Raw genomic sequence first — 15,704 nt, forward strand, 5'->3', positions numbered from 1 at the left:
GCAGCCTGGGGTCCCCCATCCCTGAGGGCTCAGCACAGGCTCCTCCACCACCACCCCACAGCCTCCTGACCCTACAAACCCACTCGGGGCTCTGGCTGGTGGGGCTTGGATGGGTATTCCCAACCTCCTGTGGTTTCCCAGCCCGTGCCACCATCTCAAAGTGGAACTGAAGTCCCTCTCCCCTCCAGCCCATGCCTCAGGGTGGCCAAGCAAACCTCCAGGCACCCTGGGCCCTTCTCTGGGACATGAATTCTGTGAGCACATCCAGGCAGGCTGGGAAGGTCTCCAGGGATGGAGACTCCCCCACCCCCTGGGCAGCCTGTCCCAGTGCTCACCATCCCAGTAAAGAAGCTTTACCTTATGTTTAGGTTGAGTCTCCTACATTCCAGCTTGTCACCACTGCCCATCTGGCCAGCACAGGGAAGAGGATGCTCCCAATCTCCTCTTTGGATGCTGATCAGCTCCAGAGGCTGCCCAGGGCAGGAGAAGGGAGCTGCTGGAGCAAGGCTCCTCATCCTCTGGGCACCTCCCAGGATGGGCCAAAGGGACCCATGGAACTGCTGGGGAAGTCCTGGGATACCCTCATCCTTTCTGTCCTGGCACAGCCCAAAGCCATGGGTACACCAGTGCAACACCATCCTGCTGCTTCCCTGGGAAGAGAAAGGAATGGAATTAGCCAAGGAGGGAGAGGAGGCCACCAGCCTTCCAGGAGCAGTGAAAGGAGCTCCTGACCTCCTGCAAGCCCCAGCACAATACAACATTTATCCAGTCAAGGCATTGGAGTGCCAGCTGAGGTCCATCACCAGCCAGGAGAGGCTTAGACTTAAGCCTGTGGTGAAGTCCCACAACATGGCCCTTCCCTCAGGTTTCAGGCCCTGGGAAACTACTTGGCCTTGCCAAGCAGATGAGGTGGTTTGGTTATTTTTCTTTTTTTTTTTTTAAAAAAAAAAATATTGGCCCTGAACTGCTGCCACAGCAGCACAAAAGAAAGCAGAAGGTCCCTCCTGGGCTTGTCACCTCTGCCATGGGGCTCTGTGCCAGCCCACCCCCACCTTGGTGACAGGGGACACTGCAGCTCCAGGGGGGGACATGGGGGTCCCCATCTGCTCTGGTCAGTGCACACCCCAAACCCCCAGGATTTGGTGAATCAAGGCAAGGTTTGCCCCAGCTGGCAGAATCCCCAAGGGCTCTGTGGGCTCCTGGGATGCTGCCCAGGGAGCACTTTGGTGGCAGGAGAAGGTCTCCCTGGTCCTGCCTGGCAGGTGAATCAAGACTGGGATGTCTCAGCCCCTGAGAGCTTGGTGGTGGCTGGAAAATCAGGAGGTAGAATAGAAAATGTTTTTTTCAGCTCCAGAGCTGATGGCCAAACCCACAATTTATCTTACAGATGGAGCAAGGTAAGAAACTGAGAGGAGGAGCTTGGCTTTGGAGAGGGGCTTTGTTTTCAGGGGGAAGCAGCAATGGTGATCACTTGGACACCCAGGATGTGCTGAGAGTCACAGGCAGAGCACAAAGAAACCAATAATTCACCTGGCTGAAACCAGAGAGGTGGAGACAGGGGCTCTTTTGTGGGCTGATTGACTTTTCATGGTTTACTGAATGAGAAAGCAAATAAAAGGGACTATAGGGAAAAACCAAATAAATGATTTACCAGAACTGGGGCTTCTTCCCTTACTGCTCAGTGCCACCCAAGTTTTGTGCTGCTTCATGGGCAGCCCTGGAGAGAGGTGTTGGCTCTGCACCTGTTTCCTTACATCAGGTGTGGGGTGGTGAAGAGGAACTGAGCACAAGGAACTGCAGCGTCCCCTTCATCTGCCCCCAGGTTCTGCTGGGAAGAGGCATGCAAAGGAGGACAGAGGATGTTCCAGGCAAGGGGACAGACAGCAAGCCATTGTTTCATGAACAAAAAGGTGGGTGTGAAGTGTTGCTGCAGAGCCAAATGTCTGCTGGCACTGCCTGGGGCTGTTGGGGCAGGGCATCTCATCCTTCCCCAGCACTGGGCACTTCTAAGGTTCAGCTGGACAGGCTGCTGGGCCTCCTTCTCCTGAATAAGCTTTTGACATTAAAAGTGGGACCAAAGGATCCTTGAGGTCCCTTCCAAGCTGGTATCCCAGGACTAGATGAGCTCTGCTCCAGGAGAGGTGCTGGAGCTTGGGTAAAAGCAGCATGAGGGCACCCATGAGCACCCAGCTCTCCATACACAGACTTGTCCTGTGGCCAGGGACCAACACCTGGAGAGTGACAGCAGCCAGAGGTGTCACCACCAAGGCCCAGTGTCCCTGCAGTGCCTTCCTGCTGAGGAAAGCAGGAGTTGGCCAGTCCAGCTTCCCAGAGCATCCATTTCCAGCTTGGCCCCAGCACAGGAAACCAACCCATCCCCTCTCCTGAGCTCTCAGCTGCAGCTTTCACCAGTCCTGCTCCCACCTGAACGTAAGAAAGGGCCAATTCTGAGCAGCTCCCACCCCCTTGCTGGAGCTGACCCATGCCCAGAGTTGTGCTGTCTGGTTCTGGTTCTGCTCTGCTCATACTCAGCTCCTTCCTTCTTCTTGTTTTTATTTTCAATGACTCATGATTTCATGTTGCCTGGCAGGTAACCTTTCAAGTCAGGAGGAGGCATCTTCCTGGCAGCAGGGAGGTTGGACCTTCACCAGTTTTCATTTTGCACATTTCCCACGTGCCTTGCTAAGGAGCAGCGGGAAAACCCAAGCATTCTGTGTTGTTTGTTGGACCCAAGCCCTTCCCTTCCTCAAGAGAAGGACTGAATGGCACTTGCACACCTCAGAAAGTCACACCAGACCTGCAGCACCCCGGGAAAAACCACCCCAAGGGACCCAAGAGCTGCTGTGCAAAGTTGCTCTCCAGTTATGGAGCCCTCCCAAGCTGCTTTGGTTCCAAGCACACACAGAGCTCTGGAGAGCCATGGACGAGGTCCTCAGCTGCCTTTGACTCAAACTTTGCTGTGGCTTTGGAGAGCTTGAGCTTGTGAGAGAGATGGAGGCCATAATCACCATTAATTCTCTCTGTGGAAGCTCCATCTCAGCTCTTCCAGAGGCCAAGGAGCAGCAGGGCCATACCCTGGGTCATGGTTACCTCTGGGTTTTGGTTCCTTCCTCACTCCTGGAGCCACAGGATGCTGCTCTGTCTGCTTCTCCCTCACTGCTCCTCCACTTCTGCTGCCTTTTCTGTTCCCCCAGGAAGGTCCTGAACTCCCAAGGAGGATTTGCTTTGTTTTGCAAAGGGCAACAGCTCCTGGCAGCCCCAGGCAAGGGGGCCTGGAGGATCTGTAGAGGGTGGTGAGGAGGAGGATGGGGGCTGTGGGACCTTGGGGTCAGCTGGGATCTGATGGGGACTGTGGGATCCTGGGGTCAGGTGAGATCTGATGGGGACTGTGGGATCTGATGGGGACTGTGGGATCCTGGGGTCAGCTGGGATCTGATGGGGGCTGTGGGATCTGATGGGGGCTGTGGGATCTGATGGGGACTGTGGGACCTTGGGGTCAGGTGAGATCTGATGGGGACTGTGGGATCTGATGGGGACTGTGGGATCCTGGGGTCAGGTGAGATCTGATGGGGGCTGTGGGACCCTGGGGTCAGGTGAGATAAAATAATAATGGAGGAGGACAGAGTCCTGAGCAAGGGGAGAGGATGCCAGAGGTGGTCAGGGAATGTTGGGGAGCTCAGGTGGGAGCTGCTGGGCTCTGAAAGGAAATCTGGGCACATGGTGCTGCTTGAGGGTGTTGTCACCAAGGGGGTGAGATGGAGCCAGCAGGCACAGGTCAAGGTGGGACAGCTCTTCCTCCTGGGGGGTTTGCAGCTGCAGGGGGATTGAGGTGGGGGCTGCTGCACTCAGATGCCCACTCAAGAGTCAGAGCCCTGTGTGGGGTGAGCTCTCCAGCAGGTGGGAAGAGAAAGGTTTCTGCAGGAGCTGCAGGAAGGGTGGTGTGTCCCAGAAGGGAATGCCCAGCTGGCTCTTTCCTGAACCTCAGCAGCAAACATCTCAGCATGAAAGGCCCCGGGTGACTTCCTGGTGAAGGAGGTGAAAAATAGGGTCTGAGAATGGAGGTAGAGAAGATCTCTGAAGTCAGGGTGTGATCCCACAATCCCTGCTCCTCCGAGAGCCACACAGCACAAACTGCCCCTGCAGTGGTACCTGCAGAGCATGATGCTCCTCAAAGGTGCCTGGGCATGGCTGGTCCTGTCCCTGTCCCTGTCCCCCAGCTGCAGGGGCAGACATCTCCATCCCAGGATGCCTGCCTGACCCCTGACATCTGCCTCATGACCAGGGCAGAGGAATTTGTTGAAATTCCTGCTTTTGGTATCTAGGAAGAGATAACACCAGGAGCAAGATGGTTTTTTGTGTTTTCCAGAAGGGTATGGCAAGGTGATTCTCACAAGCACCAACCCTTCCAAGCCTTTGGGGTATTTATGGGAGCAACTGAAGCATGGCCAGGGCAGTGGGGAACAGGGGCACAGAGCTCCCCAGCAGCATCTCCCCAGCACCACTCCTGGGGGGCAGTGAGCTCCATGCCCCTGAGATGCCACCAGCCCTGCCCAGACCCCCCCATGGCCATGCAGGAGGAGATGAAACCTCAGATGGGAACCTCAGACACATCACAGCTGGGGCAGAAAGGAAGGATGTGGCAGTCAGAGCTGGGAGGTAACCATGCCCTTCCAGTTCTGGCTCCAGGAGCTCCATTCCCTGAATTCTGCCTCTTCCCCTCAAGGGTTTTTCCTTACACCCCCAGGACTTTTCCTTACATCCCCTCTGGGCAGATAAATTCTCTCTGGATTCTCTCTGACAACTTCAGGAGGTCCACGAGTGACCCCAGGGGAGGGGCACAGCAAAGGACACCCCAACAGAGTTGTTTTCTGCTCTGGCTGAGCACTGGGCTGCTGTCACCCCCAGCCCTCTGTCCCCAGGGCTTCTGTGGTTCCCCCAAATCTGTCAGGGACCCCGAGGGGGCTCAGGACCCTCAGGACCCTCAGCTCAAGCTGTGTCTCACAGACCCACTGCAGATCTGGCCCGGGGCTCTGAGCTCCACCCTGGTGTTTGTTTTTTTCGGTCCTTTGCCCCCAAAGAAGGCCAAATCCTATTATTCTGCAGGGATAACCCCAGCTCCTCGGGGCCTCGGGTGGGGCAGCAGCAGGAATGCAGCAGAGTGAGTGCTGGGAAGTCAGGGGAATCAGGGTGGGTTCTGTTTTCTGATGCTCTACAGATATCAAAGGGGGTTTTTCCCCAGCTGAGCACCACCCAAGGCACCAGGACTTTGGTTCTGCCTCTTCCCCAGCTCATCTCCCACCCCCAGCCACAGACAGGATTTGCCTTTCATCCCTTGGCAGCCAAAAGGAGGGGGCTCTGTCCCTGAGGGGCTCCCAGTCCTGGGGTTTCTTGCAGCTGGGGGTTCTCATGGGACATGGGTGGCTCTGCCCACGTCCCAGGGCTTCTCCTGGGGGTGGTTGTGGTGCCTCCCTTCCTCTCTGAACCACTCAGCCCACTCGGGTACCAGGTCCACCCACTAGACCAACATCCCCCTCCAAGCTGCCATTGAGTCAGTTCCTGTGCTGATGGCCCAGCTCTGTTCTCAGCAGGGTGAGATGGTTTTTTCCTGTGACTGGAAAACACACTTCTTTATTTTCCTTTTTTTTTTTTTTTCTTTTTCTTTTTTTTTTTCCATTGACACAGATGTCTGGACTCCACAAAGGGCAAAATCCAGGTGGGCCAACCCTTCTTCCTGGGCTGTTTTCAATCCCCGTGGGGTTAAAGTGGTGGCTGTTGCACAATGAGGTCCATTCAGGAGGTTATTTTGCCTCCCAGGGTGACATTTCAGGCCTGACAATGCCACCAGAAGTGGCTTTTCTCCAAAGTGTCAGATTTTCCTTGGTCACCTCCTGCAGTGGGGGTCTGAGGACCCCAGGTGCCCTCCTGCCCCTGGCACCCAGCAATGCCCTCCTCCCGAGCAGGACAGGAGCAGGAGGACTCCCCAACCATATTTTTAACAAAAAGCAACATTTTTAGTGCGAAAATGAAGATATTTGATAAATTGTTGTTAGCACCTCAAAGTGGGTTTGATCCGTGCTGCTTCAGAAAACGTGCTGGAAGAAAAGTCCCAATGTTTGCCTCAAGAGTTTCACACTGAAGTGGTTTGGATTTGCTACTTAAAACAGTGGCTTTTCCTCTCCCTCCACTTCTCTTCAGGAGTGTTTTTGTTCACCTTGAATTTGGGAAAACTCTGGCAATATTAATGATTTTTTTTTTTGCCTCGATTACACTGAAACACCCCAGTGCCAGCTCTTCCTCCCTAAACTATTTCCAGCTGCAGGTGGGGCAAAATAAGGACTGAAATGAAATGAAATGAAATGAAATGGAATGGAATGGAATGAAATGGAATAGAATGATGAAATCAAATGAAATGAAACATCTCCTTGTCTTGCCCCTCCCTCAGCAACCTGAGAAAGGGTTCCCCCCCATGTTCTCCCAGTGCCCTGATCAACACTTTCTGGAAGAAACAAGCACAATGGAGGAAAAGAGGAAAAAATGGGTCTGGGTGAGGCACCTTGGGCAGAACCCAGCCTTTTAAACCACTCTGAATTTATGGCACACCAAACCTTCCCATAATTTGCAGCACAGGGCAGCAGCAGCATCCCCACTCTCTTGAAGCCAGGGCTGCTTTCCCACACCTAAAGGCTTCGTGATGCTTCAGCACTTCTCCAGATTAATGGTTTTTTACCAGACTCCCTCAGATTTCACTGGGTATGAAGTTTTGTTGTTGTTGTTTGGTTTTTTTTAACTGAGTTAAGGGGTGAAATTCATCCCTTGCTGCCGAGCAAGGGAGCTGCTGGGAAGAGCTGCCTTCTCTTTCCCTCCTCTTCCCCACCTTGGGAAGTGATGCACCTTGATTCCCTCAGAAGATCCTTGGTGCCTGGCCAGGGACCCTGCTGTGCTGCAATCCCTCAGCCTTTGGTTTCTTTGCCCCAGATGACAGCACAACCCCGGGTGCCTCTTTATCGAAAATATTTTATTGCGTTCCAAAAATCACTTCTAATAAACTCCAAAGAGACACAGTAGGTAGACAAGCAAAACTGTTGAACAAACTCAGTTTTCTGGCACGTTCTCCCTCTGCAGGGAGAGAGCCAGTTCTGTAAGAACAAGCTGAGAAACCCTGGTTTTGCTGTAGTTCAGAGGCTGAGCTCCTCTGACCGCACCGTATTTATGCTCAAGTTCCAGAAGCACTTCGGGTGAAACCAAGGAACCAACTCGTTGGTTTCAGCTGAAGTCTGATCAGCACCTTGCACCTGAGTCAGGCAAGAGTCAGACTGACAGTTTTCAGAGGCTGCACAGCCACGCAGCCTTTGCCAAGGAAAAGTCCTCACCTTGGTTTGAAACTTCACCTCCTCCTGGTCAGCAGCTCCTGCCCCGCAGGAGATCTGCACCCGGGAGGAAACGTCCCACGAGATGGGGACAGTGAGGTTAAGAGGCAAGAGGTCAGCTTCTAGCACCCTCAAATGCAGGGGAGATGAAATTCATGCTCTGCCTAAGATAAGATGGGAAGGGAGGGCCTCCCATGCTGCTCCAGCACTTCTAAGGAGCTATTACTGGAGTTACCCAAACGGGAATTCCACCCTCACCCTGACTGGGAAATACAAATGGCATCTGAGATTATGGCTTTTTTTTTAGTGTTAGGTTCTGCCACCTCCATGTGAGAACACCCATCAGAAGACCCATCAGAAGACAGTCCCAGCTCCCAAGGCCTCCTGCTTTCCTCACCTGTTTGGGAAAGTATCCACCAGCACAGCACCTGAGTACAACTTCCCTTCTCCCTCTCCCTCCTCAAGGCTGACGCAGATCTCCCCCCCAGGACGTGGTGATGAAAACCCTCCCCGTTACTCAGTGTCCCAAAGTGCAGGAATTAACTCCCAAGGATAAAGCTCCCTTACTCTGGGGCCAGCCTGTCACCCCTGTGACACCTCCTCTGCCCATCTCTGCTCTCCAGTGAAGGCTGCCACTGTCCCTATGTGAAAATTTTACTTCTGGGTGACCCCGGTTTGGAAGTCAGCTCTGATATTTTAGCAGGATCCATGGAAAGATGAGTGAAGTCACCTCTGGAGCTGGGAAACCTCTCCCATTCCCCAGCTTGCTCTAGAAGTCACTTTGCAGGCAACACCTTTCCTGGTGAGCAGGCCAGTGGTGGGCTCAGAGGCGGGTGCCATCCTCAGGGGACAGCGTGGTCTCCTCCAAGGCAGCCATGCCCACCCCGTTGTGCACAGTGTGCCCACAATTCACATCTCCTTCCTGGCCTTTTGGGGTGCAGCTGCCTCTGTTAGCACCCAAGCTGTGCTTCTTCTGCACCTGCTCCAGTATCTGCAGCACCTGGAATGAGGAAATAGAGCTGTGAGCGGGGACACCACTGATTTCTCCTGCAGCTACTGGGATAATGGCTTTTGCTTCTTCAAGGGACCTGTCTGGGTTCAGCCTGGGGATTATGCAAAGCCTTGCTGTCTGCTCAGAGGTGTAAAGGGAGAGCCTGCCCTGGGGAGGTCCATGAGCATTTTCCATGAAGGAATCAGAGGGGCAGTGGTGGTCCAGAGGCAGCAGGAACCTCTCTTCTTCTGCTCTTTGACACCACCCTGTGATAACTCCTCATGCTGGAGCAAATTCCTTCCCCTCCTCAGGGTACCAGGACACCCTCACCACCTGAAGCCCACTTCATGGAGATGGAAAAAGGGAGCAGAGCTGAAATCATGACTCATTTTACCTGGGACTTAGGGATGATCCCAACTCTGAAGAACCCTATGTTTCCACTGTCGATTTTGGTGCAGTCCACAACAGTGGAGGCAATGTTCTCTGGGGAGGGCCCATCACAAAGAACTGCATCCACCTGAAAAGCAACACACCTGCACACCACGGTCCCCTCTGGCACTCGGGAAAAGACAGAGCAGTTTCCCCCTCCCAACAGCAGGTAATTATTACCAAAGGCAGCTCTGCTCCTTCCCCACCCCCACCCACTGTATGGACACTCACTAAGGGCTGAGTTTGGAATGAATGAACTTAATAAAAGCAGAGAGAGCTCCATGGGGTGTAGCTCAGCAGGTTTACAGGAGCTGAGGAGCTCCACAAAACAGCTGAGTAGAAAACCAGATTTTTCAGGAGTTAGAGGTGGAAGCTTTGGATTAGAACTGCCCTCACACAAGCTGCCACGAAGCCACAAAATGCAGCACCAGTGGGATTCAGCAGTGAGATGGGAGGCAGCCATCTGAACTGCCATCCCCATCCTGCTGCCAGAGCTCAGGGAAGTTCAGAAAGCCAGGAATAAAACCCATTTCAGACCAGCTTCAGCTGGGAATCTCCTCTGTTCTGAGCAGCTCAGCACCAGCTGGAGCCCTGGCACATTCAGGGATCAGTGGTTTTACTGCCTGAAAGCAGGAAAGCAGCATTTGCTCTTGCTCAGATCATTCTGTGTTGGAAGATGAACTACTCATGTTGCCAAGCCTTAACTGCACTGTATAAACCAGGGGGATTTTGGCTTCCCACCAAGTATTTCACACTCTTCTTTCCCTGTGACACCAATTACCTTATCTCCCAGCTTGGCATACACTTGGTTGTGGTGGGTGGTGTCTGCCTCTCCTGTTGGGTTGGCTGAGGTGACTGCAATGGGGCCAACCTGGGGGCAGGAAAATGGGAATAAAAGGCTTCAGCAGGTTTTGCTGTATGAAACAGATGACCTTGAGCTCTGAAGTCAACCTGTGAATTTCACAGAATCATCACGGCTGGAAAAAACTTTCAAGTTCACCGAGTCCAACCCTGGGTGGCCACTGTGTCCAACTTGAATTTCTGTGACTCTGAAGTCACCCAGGGAGAGACACCCACTTTTTAGGGAACCACAGTCCCACCATATCCATGTGTGAGTGACTGACACTCTTCTGAACTGAGGTTCAGCTGAAGCTGATCAGGAAAGAACATTTAATTTTCTAGCAACAGCAGCTCCCAAAGACCTACAATGTCTGTCCTAGAAATGAGCAGGACGGGCAGGGCATCACAGTTCCTCTGGCCACATTCTGAAGTTATTCTGCCTTCAGATAAGCCCAAAAGTGTCCCACATAGGAAACCAGGCAAACTGTCTGCTAATGACATCTTTTTCTGGCTTTCTGACCTGCTGGATACTCCTCGTGCCCTCTTTTTCTGCAATAAATCGGGTGCCAGCCGCCTGCACGCCCCTCCAGCCTCTCACCATCCTTCTCCCCTCCCACAGGGCAGGGGACCTGGTGCTGGTGGGTGACACCAAGGCTGGTGCTGGGCATGTGGAGGGGCAGCAGGTGAGTTCAGCAGCAGTGCTGTGCTTGCTCACCAGGTCGATGAGGTGTGTGGTGACCGAGCAGTCGGGGATGCGGATGGCGATGCTCTGGGGGGTCCCCACGTACTTAGCAGAGTCCTTCATGCCCAGGATGTCCACCCACTCCCCTGCAGAAGGAAAAGGGACACTTCAGGGATGAACATCAGGCCGAGCACAACGACCTCACTGGGAACAGCACCACGGAGCACGTGGCACTGCAGGGACTTAAACTTGGAGCTGTGAAGCCAAAGGTCTCCAGAGAGCCGGGATGTGAGGGGGACTTTCTGGGATGTGAGAGCATTTCCTCACCCCGGGGAACCACCAGGCTAATGGGAGATGGCCAGGCAGCCTCCATGAAGTCCCAGAGGAGGGGAGTGAACAAATGCTTTGCAGGCTCCAGTTGCTTTAAGCTGGAAATCCAGAGTGACATGGGGCGATCCTGAGCCTGGCGCTTGGACCTGGAAAAGAAGCGAGGAAAATGAGCCTGGGAGCAAGACAGGGATTTATGTCCAGGCTGACAAGGAGCTTGGGTTGGTGAGGGGCTTGAGTTGAGACGAGGTGTGCAGGCTCTGCCCCAGGTCACCAGTCTGTAGTAAAAGTAGGGCTGTTCCACAGGTGCCCTGCCAGGGAGGGCTGTGACACTCCCTGCCAGGCAGGAATGTCTGCTCCAAAATAAAGTTTTAGCTTCCTGAGGGGTGGAAGCCCCAGCTGCCCACGTTCTGAGGAATCCCCAGCAATATGAGGGGGTCTGGCTGCTTGCAAAAGTACAGCCTGAGGCACGAGAGGGGGTTTGGTTGTGCCAACTTGTACCTACAAACATTTACAACATTCCCCTGCCCTACTGGTGACACCCAAGCTCCATCACCTGCCAGGAGCCTTCACTATCACAAGAGATAACTCCAGCTCCACTGTCCCCTTTCCTCAGGCTCTTCACCTCGGTGTCCCCATGAAGACAAGGCTGTGTCTCTCACTGCTTTCCCTCCATGCTTGCTGGAGTCCTCAGGAGCAGCTCTGAGACCCCGAGGCTTCTTTAGAGGAGCCAAGGAAGCCCTCAGTGGGGCAGCAAGACCAATACTTACTGGTGAGCTTTCTCCACAGCATCAGGGCGATTACAGGCTGCCACCAGCACATAGACAGTGTCTGTGGGGATGCCACAGGTCCCTCCATTCTTCAGGATATCTGTTGGCATGTGAAGAGGGCAGAACCCCTTGAGTGACTCGAAGTGAGGGGCTGTCCCCAACGGAGGAGCTGGCACAGGCAAACCAGTGCTCTCATCCCCTCTGCCCACCCAACAAAGCATTTCCTCTGAAGTTCTAGCATTCACCCAAGAGGGGATCTGGCATTTAGGGGAGTTCTGGGCCCTGCTCATCAGGTCCAGAAGTCCCCAGTGGAGAAAGCAAGCACCACTCATTTGCCTTGCTTTCCCTCTACAGAGCAGTCAGTGGTAGCCCCAGCCCGGAGGATTCGTGTCCCCAGCTGGGTTGAGCAGGCAGGGACATGAGACAGGAGAGACAGCAGCAAATCCACTGCCAAAGGCAGCTCCTCTCGAGGCATTGCTCCCATTCACCCCAGATTTAGTTCCTAATGACTCCTCCTCTAATAACATTCCCCACTTCCCCACAGCATCACCAGATCACCGTGCTTCCTGCATCTGGATTGGGAAAATCTTCTTTTAATAATGTTCTGCTACAAACCCTCCCCGGATTTACCCCCGAAACCCCCCCAGGGTGCTGTGTGTGCTTCCCTTACCTGCAATTCTCTTGACTGAAGAAGCTTTCCTGGCAGGCAGGTGAGGGCACTTGGCCACTGCTCCCCCAGCACCACTGAGCTGCACAATGGCTCTGCCCACTGGCAAGCAGGAGCCCTCAAAGATGCTGTTGAAGAGGGCAGAGAGGAAGCAGTAAAAGCTGACCAGGCCAAAGATGAGAGTGGCAGCAATGTCATAGCCAGCTGGAAGGGCACGGATGGCATCCAGCAAGAAGCTGACGGTGATGAGAAAGAAAGTGAGAGAGTAAAAGAACCAGGAGATGTTCAAGAAGAGCGTGCAGAAGACAATGAAGCCGTTGAAGAGCATGAAGGCAATGATGCCTACCGCAGCGTGGAAGCTTCTGGTGGTGCTGTGGAGGCCACCATACCTTGTCAAGCCCCAGATGACCCACATGACAGCATAGAGGATGAAGGCACAGCTCTCCAAGGTTTTACCCCGGGCAAAGGCCACCGAGCCGCTCAGCAGCTTCAGGATCCCACCTGCTACCACCACCCACGGGATTACGACGGTAGCGAGGGGAGCCTGTGGGTCCCCTGGCACTGTTATGGCAAAAGAGGCCAGGACACTGCAGGCGTAGCCAAGCACTTCTGCATCCGCATACTTGGAGTAGCCGAGGTAGGGAGCGTGCAGGGCTGCTCCTTCCCGGAGCTTGGGGAAACGGCCGCGAGCCAGCAGGGCCCGCACAGCGTCCTTCCCTGTCGGGATCTTGGCCCCTGCCTTCCCGTTGTACAGGTGAAGCAGGGTCATCAAGGCTGAGGCCACGAAGATGGCCACGTCCACGCCTTGGGGGCCGCCCGCAAAAAACCCCTTGGGGTGACAAGCTAAGGCAATGCAGTAGGCCACGTAAAGCAGCAAGTAGAGGGCGTCCACCGGGCTCTTCAGAGCCAGAAAAAGAGCCAAGACCCCGAAAAGAATGGAGAAAACCACCAGGACGGGAGCAGGGAAAGAGGGCTCCTCTGGCTGCCAGAGGGGGTACAGGAGGCAATAGCCTCCAGCCAGCTTCAGGATGGACGTGAGACCAAAGAAAGTGGCCATCAACACATCCATTGCACGGTAGGACAGGAGGCAGATGCCAAGCTGGTAGATGCCAGCTGCCCAGAGCCAGGGCACCTGGCACGTGAGGAGCTGGGCAGTGACTCCCAGGAGCCTGCAGCCAAAGACACTGGCAGAGAGCATGTTCAGGATCAGCCCCGTGACTGCAAAATGGTTCACACTGCCACTGCTGCCTTGGAGCTGGTCACGGGTCTTTTTCTTGGCCAGATCTGTGCCAGGCAGGGTGATTTTCTGTTTGCTTAGGAAATAGAGGATCCTCCCCAGGCTGAAATAACCCCCAACCAAGCAGACAATCAGATAGTTGCAAGCCACAGCAGAGGAACCAACAGCTGTGCTGTAATGCAGGGCAACCTCGTGAGCACTGGCAAGGGAGAGAGCAGAAGCAACCAGAGCCAGGATGAGGTCTCTGCAGAGGAAGCCCACAACTGCCAGGAGCAGGAGTGCCAGGCTGAACGTGACCAGCCCAGGCACCAGGGCATCGTGGAAATCACCAACGTTGTGCAGAGCTTTCTGCTCTCCCAGGATGATGATCACTCCATAGCCACACCAGAAGACGGAGGTGGTCAGGCAGAGAGACAAGAAGAGGGAGGCATTTCTTAGGCTTCTCCAGATTCCTGTGGAACAGAGGAGAGTGGAGACTGGGATTTTGAGGCTGCAGGCTGGGGGAAGGGGTGGTTTGGAGAGGCAGCTGTGTGGTGGAAGCATCAGCACCATGGGGCTGCACAGATGCTTGATGCTACACGTGGGTTGGGGTGGATCTGCCCCATCCCATTCTTTTATCTTCCACATTACAACTTGGGGTCTCCTGGAACGTGGGAGCAGAGAAATTCCTGCCTTTGCCTGCTCTTGGCTCCTACCACCCAGGACACATCACCTGTGGGCCGTTCCAGCTGCTCCATTTCTGCTCATGCTTTGTGAAGAAGCAGATGGAGCTATGGGTGGACTTATGTTTTGTGAACCTATAGCCTGGGTGGACCTATGTTTTGTGGGTCAAAATATGTAGTGTCTGTCCCAAGCTGTCTGCTTGGTAGAGAGAGAAATACCAGCATCAACCCTTGGGTGCTCATGTCCTCATTGTTCTGAGTTAAAAAGCAGAAATAATTCAGCATTCACTCTACAAACTGTGGACTTTGTTATAACTGCTCATTTTTTCTCTCCAATGAGCAGATCTCTTGGCTTTTACACATCCACATGCCATTCCAATCCATGGATGCTTAAAGTTCCCTCAGGAAGCCCTGGGAACTGTAAAAAAAAAACCTGTTAAAACTCTCCAAGATGCTGGTAAAGCACTTGTTCAAAACTGACAGTGATTTCTTTGGAAAAGAAATTTAGGAAAAATTTGCTGACATACTCCTCTAGGAGAAAGGCCCAGGGGTCTGGCAAGGCTGCCATGGTTTGTGTAACCCTGCTGGCAAAGCAGAACAAATCCAGGCAAAGGTTTGTTGAAGGGGGAGGCCTTGAAGCTGGCCATCCTCTGAGTCTTACCTGTATATGCCAAAAGAGAGGATAAAATCAAGAGGAGGGCCCCGAGAGCTGTGGTGGGGATCAGAGGGGTGGCTCTGGGCAAGCTGTAGAAATGCACTGCCAGGAGGAGTGATCCTGTGGGGGGAAAAAAATAAAAAAGAGCTTCTTAATTTTGTCCCCCCAAAAAACCCCAGAGTGGCAAGAGCAAGGACCAGAGAAAAAATAGCAGTAGAAGATATGAAAATAATGAAGTCTAAGGAGCTGGGGGAGTGTGGAGCTTGGTCTAAGGAGCTTGGACCTGTTTGTGTCCAAGGTCTCACCTCTCTCTGGGTGCCTGCTTTGAAGAAATTTGGACTTAATCATGTTTGAAAGTGCTCCCCCGTTGTCAGATAAAGGTAAAAACTCTCAGCTCTCTGATTCCAACTACACAAAAGGCAGACAGATCAGCAGCTGATCCCATCAGCCTTGTGCCCACAGAACACGGGCTTGGAAATGGAAAGGGGGCAACCCTCAGAGGGGTGGAATGTGAGGAAGGGGCAAAGGAAAGGGAGAGAAGGCAGAAAACAGCTGCAGGGAAACAGCTGGAAAAGGAAAAGAGAGGCAAGAGCATCCAAATAAAGGTCATTTCTGAAAATGACTCCCAAAAAAAGGTTTGATTTGCTTCCCACCCAGGATGGACGGAGTACAGGAGCCGGGGCCAGCGCTTCCAGCGCCAAGACAAATATTTTGTTGGCTGCTGGAAGAGGCCCGGGCATCTCTGGATCAAAACACTGCCCTCGGGCAGAGCAGACCCAGCTCCGGGCACACAGCCTCTCTTTGCCCCCCTCTGAAGAAGGGGGAGGTTTGTCCGGGAGAGCCAGTCCCAACCCCATCCTCTCGATCCCTACCTGCGGAAATGCCCAGGAGCCCGAGGGAGGAATGCGGTGCCTCCGCCTTCCCCGCAGCCATCCCGCCGGAGCTGCGGGCTCGACTGCTGCCTCGCTTTCCTCCCTACCTCTTTATAACCAAAGCGAGTCCTCTGCCCGGCCGTCCTCCCTGCTCTCCACCCCTTTTCCCTACAAACATCTTCTGTTCGCCTTCCTGCTGCCTTTC

General features: G+C 53.8%; 1 protein-coding gene across 1 annotated transcript; it reads right to left on the minus strand.

The window, feature by feature from the left end:
• Positions 1–6,994: 6,994 nt before the first annotated feature.
• LOC139802543 (uncharacterized) lies at positions 6,995–15,704 on the minus strand. Its single transcript, XM_071757779.1, has 9 exons — positions 15,500–15,704; positions 14,634–14,747; positions 12,077–13,762; positions 11,407–11,506; positions 10,637–10,785; positions 10,343–10,455; positions 9,569–9,658; positions 8,753–8,875; positions 6,995–8,367 (listed from the first exon to the last, which is right to left on the minus strand). Exons 1-9 carry the CDS (start codon positions 15,558–15,560, stop codon positions 8,191–8,193), a joined length of 2,613 nt encoding a protein of 870 aa, XP_071613880.1. The 5' UTR covers positions 15,561–15,704; the 3' UTR covers positions 6,995–8,190.

Source organism: Heliangelus exortis, chromosome 14, assembly GCF_036169615.1.
Source record: "Heliangelus exortis chromosome 14, bHelExo1.hap1, whole genome shotgun sequence".
In the NCBI taxonomy this organism is placed as follows: Eukaryota; Metazoa; Chordata; class Aves; order Apodiformes; family Trochilidae; genus Heliangelus; species Heliangelus exortis.

Excerpts from the sequence above, each read along its gene's own strand:
- LOC139802543 (XM_071757779.1), bottom strand. The coding sequence starts at position 15,560 with ATGGCTGCGGGGAAGGCGGAGGCACCGCATTCCTCCCTCGGGCTCCTG. Across the intron at positions 13,763-14,633 it reads CTCTCTTTTGGCATATACAG|GAATCTGGAGAAGCCTAAGA; the intron begins GTAAGACTCAGA and ends TCTGTTCCACAG. Across the intron at positions 10,456-10,636 it reads TAGCCTGGTGGTTCCCCGGG|GGGAGTGGGTGGACATCCTG; the intron begins GTGAGGAAATGC and ends TTCCTTCTGCAG.